Raw genomic sequence first — 6,994 nt, forward strand, 5'->3', positions numbered from 1 at the left:
TAATACTCTCTTAATACATTTGCATTCAGGAGCTATTATTTTATTGGGGCTGCAACTATTGCTCCAAGATGAAAAGTATATAGCGGTTCGCATAGCTTCTTTCGGAAGGGAATTAATTTCTAAAATTAAAAAATAAATATTTGATATGTATATATATGAATAAACATAACCCAACTTACAGCAACAAAACATGCTGTAACGATCATAAATTTCTTTGATACTTAAGCCAATCGGTTTGGGATTTTTAACATTATCCACCATTTTTTAATGACAGCCAAATACTTCTTCGAACGAAAACTATTCTGAATTTCTTTACCATCTGTGCATCCGGGTGCACAACACTTCCTAGATCGATAATTCATTTTACTTTTTGTACTATCGACTTATATATACTAATGAGTATATATAATTTAATCTCTAAACGCACTATTCCTTTTGTCAGCCATACTGAAAATGGCACTCAAAATAACTAAACAACAAACGTACTAATTAGAATACTAATAGAAGAATAAAGTTGAGTTATGTACTGACTGTTTGTGGGAAAACATACTTCATAAATATATTTTACATGTGTGATTATTTAGTTAAAAATTTAGTGCCTGAGTGAGAACTTTCTTTACTTTTATTACCAACAATACCAAGGAGAAGACAACCTAACTTAGGCCTTCGAAATGAATGAAATGCGAGACAAGCATTTCACGTGCTAATCGGACTGATGACTAGCGAGAGTTAGAAAATTAATTAAAAACCGTGTTGATATGTTATAATTTCGTTCGAGAATTACTAGAAATGCAACGAATACACATCAAGCACAATAACACCGAGCATGATTAAATGAAATTGAGTTATTCCGCAAACGGGATGATCTTATGATCTAGAGACAAGCAGCATTCCGGTACTAACCGGAAATAGATTATGGTTCCAACAGCTTGGTTACAATTAGGGAAATGACAATCGTTTGTCAATATTGTAAGGCATTAAAATACAGTGGTGTGTGCTATGCCGATGAAAAAGTAAAATTGCCACAATTGGTCCCACCACTAGGTGCATTACACTCAATAGTTTCTAGGATGGAAAATGATTGGAGAATGATGGAATGATTGGAATGAAATTAATGTGATTTGATTAACCACTTTTTAGTCATTAGCCCACTTTCAATTATATCATAAAAGTTTTTTGGTCAAATTTATATCAGAAATAAATTAACAAATTTATTACTTACTGTGAGTGCTGTTCCAGATGCAGATCATCAATTCTTACAAATTGCCGGCTTGGGCGTAAATTAATGTTTTTGATTGTTTATAATTGTGATTGTCCAAAAGGCAAAACTTTAAAATCCGACAATGAAAATGATCCCACTCATAGGATGGGTAAGACTGGAAATATCTTAAATAAAAATATCTTTAAAAAAATTCTTACAAATTTATTTTATGGGCAATCCATATGCGGAAATTGATAGGCATTGAACTCACAATCCAATAGAAAAGCGAACTATTGTCCAAGCAAACGTTTTTTCATCAGAATAACGATTTAGGCAGAATACTCACAATAGCATTGGATTGGATTGCATCTAACAGCCAAAATATCGTCATCAGACCTGACAATAGACTTAATTCACCAACAATCAACGAAGTCGCTATTGTTATTGTCGAAGAAAATTTGTAAAATAGACGTAGATGATACCAAGCTCACCAGGTCATCTAGTTTTAAATAAAATATTGATTAATCCATCATGTGCTCTAATTTGATTTACCCAATATATTTGTTACTTCTTATTTATCCTAAGAATGCGCTAACCAACTAAATAACAACATTCAGTTATTAATAATTAATTAATAAATTAATTATGAAGCAACACCTGAAATTTGGTTATTAGACCCATGTCCCCCCTTTTTTTAAGATTCATTTACCTGCTCATTGTGCGCCCGTTTGTTGGAATCAATATTACAACTTGTACTTGGCAGATCCCACTCACTATCACTCAACTGTTTACTTGGGCTGATCCCGGTACTGGTACTTTGTTTTATTACCTATGTATCCATTGCTCGCCGTTTACGAACAGTTACGATCGTTGGTCCATAGTCGGTATTATTTTAAAACAAGGCAGGAATGTTGCGACCCGATATTTTATTTTGATGGTCCGGTACCGGGTCGCGACGCGACAAATGGAAACGCTGCTCTATATCAATTTTTTCTTTAAATATTTAGCTGAAACGTTAATGCATCATCTTAATGCATCAAAACGTATTAAGGAATCCCATACAACAAAGCATAAATGAATATTTCATTCGTTCAAAAATGCACCTTTTCGGTAGTAAGCGACTAGGAAGCCTCGAGTTCTCCTAATGCCTTCGTGGATAGCAGAGTTGCTATCTTCTACCCTAACATTTCAATTAAACATCGTATCTGCGGTATTACGGATACAACACGCGCAATATTTCAACATTTGTAGTAATAATACGATTTAATAATTTGGAGGTACTGATGAATCATGCAACTTGCCATGGTGATTTAGTTAAACGCCGCTAAAAAAAATGGCCTGACCACCTTGTCCATCCATCACAGTTGAAAAACCCTATACAAAAAATCAATAAAAATTATCTGATTTCAGATCGTGCCCTATGAAGGTGTCAAAACGACGCCTAGGAAGGCCCACGAAGGACAAGCCAGAGCCAAGTACAACTTCCTAGCCCAAACCCATTTGGAACTGTCACTAGCCAAAGGTGAATTGGTCACAATCACCAGAAAAGTAGATGATAACTGGTTCGAAGGAAAAATAGGAGGGCGAAAGGGAATTTTCCCCGTTTCGTACGTGGAAGTACTCATAGATCCCAGTGATGCTCTACCCGCTAGTACCAAGCCGGTGGCATCACCCGCGGCTCATTCTCTACTCTTAAATGGATCTTCTCAAGGAAAAGAATCGATGGGTGAGTCAATAGATGAGTCACTAAATCGCCATAATTGTTATGATAATATGCATAATCATAATTTAAATAACTATAACAATTTATAGGAAGTCATTTGTACACACCAAGTCTTCCAAACCCCATCGCTGAACGAGAAATAGGCTTTCATCATGCCAAGCCAATTCAACTCACTGGAGCAGGCACCTACACCACATTACCAAAATCGCCCAAGAACCCTCTGGACCAAGCGTTACATATAGAGACTCAATCAGAACCTATACCGTAAGTTTCAAGGAAAAATATAGTCAGCAGATCAATAATGAAATATATACGGAAAATAAAACTAACGATATGTAAAGAAACCGTTGCTTGGTGTTTTAATCTAAAAAGTATATTTTCAAAAAATATGCTACTTCGATTCAATAAGTGATTATATATAAAGCACATTTCGAAATACCCTTCAGATTTGTTGGATATTGAAACAATTTGTACTAATTCACCATATTTCATAAAAGTTTTTTAGTAATAACTGTTTTTACACAAGAAATATGTATAATAACAACTTCTTAGCCAACTTCCAAACCCTATTTCATTTTAAATTCATTATTAAAATTCATTTAATTATTTTTTTCACAATTTCATGTTTATTTTGGTCTACTGTTAGATAAGGTGATATCCAACATGCACACAGAAATGGAACTTAATAATTAAGCACCATCTCTTATCGACCCCAAGACTTTTTAAATAACCTGTTATGTGTCTAGATATCAATTTATATATTTGTTATAGGTATAGGGCACTTTATAAATACACACCACAAAATGATGACGAGCTTGAGCTGCTAGAAGGCGACACAGTCTACGTTCTGGAAAAATGCGACGATGGTTGGTACGTGGGTTCGAGTGACAGAACTGGTGGATTTGGTACCTTCCCTGGCAACTATGTGGAAAAAATTTAGCATAGGGTCTACGATTTAGGCAGAATTTAGAACAAACCGTTACCAAATACAACAAGCAAAATGAACACCTCTATCTAGGACCTAACTCTATCCGAGTGCCTGTCGAATGTATTCCCGCTTTATTTAATGAACATAGAAAAACATAACCTAGCTAACACTGAATCATTGCCAATCGGTGACCTCGATATCGATATTACCGACACCTCGGGAAAAAATCAGCAATCCGACAACATTACATGACGCATCGTTGTCGAATTTCCAGTTTATCTGAAGACGTAACAATTTTTATTATTCACCATTCGTACCTCCTAACATAATCAATAATCCCTCATTAGCCTTCCTCCTTAGCTTTATGGTAAGAGTAAAATTATTATAAACAAGATAGAAATAGACAAATACAATTCTAGTCATTAGTAAAATGAATGAAAACATAGAATTTCATATTTACACCAAATATATATCGTAGAGAATCGTATAGAACTATATTTATATACTCAGATAATAAATGAATGATAAATATTTATATATATTTATGATTTTAATTTTTTTTCGAACCTTTTTCGAATAAAAGGATATGAAATGAAACTTCCAAATGACAATTGCTAAACTAGGAAAACATGAGACTTGTTTTATGACGAGTGCCTTTAATAATAAAAGATAAAGAAACAATACTTTTTATTATTAACAATCGGTATATATATTTTAGTTTTTATTTCGTACCATAGATTTTAGCATATTATTGTTATTTAGTTTTTATTATTTAACATTAGATTGTTTTAAACTAATACCTAGGATTTCCCGTAATGGGGACGTAAAGTTTAGTAGCATTAAATATTTATGTTTTGCGTTTTAGCACGATCCTTTCGACGAGGTTTTTTCTTTTATTGTTATTTAGAAATTAGATTTTCGAAAGTGTATTATATATTTGTTTTATTAAATATTGCATATCTATAAGTCACTATCTTTTATTTAACCTCACTTCTTACGTCTAGCTACATTATTATATAAATAGGTAATAAAATGAAGTTGAAAGCAAATTTGGGGGGTTCAATTGGGTTCTTGTTGATTTTCTGTAATTTATACGCTGTCAATAAAAATATTTCTAAGTATTTCTCCCTTTCTAAAACTTCCCCTTCCACTGCATACATAAAAGTAATTTTTAAGGTATTTTTTAACTAAAATGATCAGTTTCGAAAATACCCTTTAATAAGAAAACTTGAACGAACAATAGAGCAAAAATGTTAACAAGTTGTCTTCTCCTTCCAATATTATTGCTCACAGCTGAAGCACTCACTGTACTTACTATTAATTTATTAATCATCAATTGCGCAATCTAAAATTTGAACATTTTAGCGCGCTTCGATTTTATTTGGATTATTTATCTTATATATCACAGTAAAAAAAATAGATTTGGGTAACTAACGGAAAAAACAGATAAATGAAATAATTGAATTGGGATTTATCAAGGCAAATAATCTAAATCTTCCCACAATGTAACGGAAATAATTATTTTAAAAAGAATACTAGAACTTTTTTAAAATTAAAGTGAGTGAGTATTTGAGACACACTAACCATGAAATGTAGTAAAATATAGAGAACATTAAGTAAAAATATTATCACTAGTATATCTATATCAAAACTTAAGAAATTTAAATGAAAATTAATTAATGCAGGTAATAACTCTAAAGTGTAGGCAATAATAGAACAATCGCCACTTATGAACTTTTTTGTTCAAAATTGGCTTTATTCATCAACGTAATCTACATCAAGAGCCACACAATGATTCCAGCGCCGCTCTCGAACATTCAATACATTCAATACCACTTTTGTAGAAAGATTTATCTTTTGCCTTAAATTAGACCTCAATTTCTACTATAACCTTCATTCCCGCGAAGTTTTTTACCGGTGAGCATTTTTTGAGGTCTGCAAACAGTCCGTAGTCGCTCGGAGCCAATTCTGGCGAACACGGTGGATGTGGGAGCAATCAAAATTTCAATTCATGTAGTTTTGCCATTGGTTTGATTGACTTGTGACACGGTGCGCTGTCTTGATGTTTTTCCAGCCAATTGTTATGCTTTCGGGCGCTTTGTATGAGGTTCACGAATTGCTATTCAATCAGATGACAATCGTTTTGATTCCGGAGTGATGTGATGGATCCATGTTTCATCCATTGTCACATATCGTGTAAGATGAGCAAATTGTTACGGCGTAACTATTATCAATTGCTGGAGTCATATTTTTTCGGAAGAATATTTAGGGTATCGCACGAAATGGCGTTCTCGACATTTAAAACTATTTCGGCTGGAGTTCCACAAAGTAGCGTCTTAGGACCCCTCCTGTATCTGCTCTACACTGCTGACATTCCAACAACAAAAGAAACATTACTTGGAACCTTTGCTGACGACACAATTATTATGGCAAAAGATATATCTCTGCCTAGGGCAATAGAAAAAGTGCAAGTGGCACTCAACAAAATCTACAAATGGACGAAAGATTGGAAAATTCAACTTAATAGCTCCAAATTTGACCACGTTAATTTTGCATTACGGCGAAATATTAAAGACTTAATTATATCACTCAATGGATGGCCGATACCTCAAGCAGAATCAGCTATATTATATACCTTGGAATCCATCTTGACGGTAGATTAAATTCTAAAAAAGGTATTAAACACATTAGAACCAAAATAAAACAACTATACTGGTTAATCGGAAGATACTCTCAACTTGATCTAAAATCAAAGATGTTGGTCTGTAAGACAATCATAAAGCATAAACAAGGTTTTTCGATTGACCAATGCCTAACGCTACGTAACCAACGAAGAACTGAACGATAACCTGGAAGTCAAATGAATTTGCGAAGTTATCCAAGATTTCGCCTTGAAACACGAAAGAATATTACTAAATCATACTAACGTGGAAGCAATACAAGTGCTGGACAGAACGCAGGATGTCAAGAGATTGAAGCGAACCAAACCATACGAACTTATATAAAGTGTATACCTTTAATGTAAACTATAGCTTAAGTTATTATAATTTTATAATTGAGGAATACATATTGATGTATTTTCTCGCACTCGTCTTGTTTGTGAATTAATCCAAGTACAAATGAAAAGTAGTAAAAAATTAAT

The 6,994-nt window shown here is 33.4% G+C and overlaps 1 protein-coding gene across 23 annotated transcripts in view; it reads left to right on the plus strand.

The window, feature by feature from the left end:
* Nucleotides 1-4,818, plus strand: part of CAP (Cbl-associated protein) — a 153,171-nt gene extending 148,353 nt beyond the window's left edge. For all 23 annotated transcript variants that reach the window (XM_076402581.1, XM_076402580.1, XM_076402584.1 and 20 more), the window contains 3 exons: nt 2,612-2,927; nt 3,014-3,188; nt 3,696-4,818. In XM_076402581.1, the coding sequence (XP_076258696.1) occupies nt 2,612-2,927; nt 3,014-3,188; nt 3,696-3,864 (660 nt within the window). In that variant the 3' untranslated portion in view covers nt 3,865-4,818. The remainder of the gene's footprint in view (nt 1-2,611; nt 2,928-3,013; nt 3,189-3,695) is intronic.
* The last annotated feature ends 2,176 nt before the right edge of the window (nt 4,819-6,994 follow it).

Source organism: Rhynchophorus ferrugineus, unplaced genomic scaffold (assembly GCF_030347505.1).
Source record: "Rhynchophorus ferrugineus isolate W39M unplaced genomic scaffold, kcgeb_rfMv2 rfM4, whole genome shotgun sequence".
NCBI classification, from domain to species: domain Eukaryota; kingdom Metazoa; phylum Arthropoda; class Insecta; order Coleoptera; family Curculionidae; genus Rhynchophorus; species Rhynchophorus ferrugineus.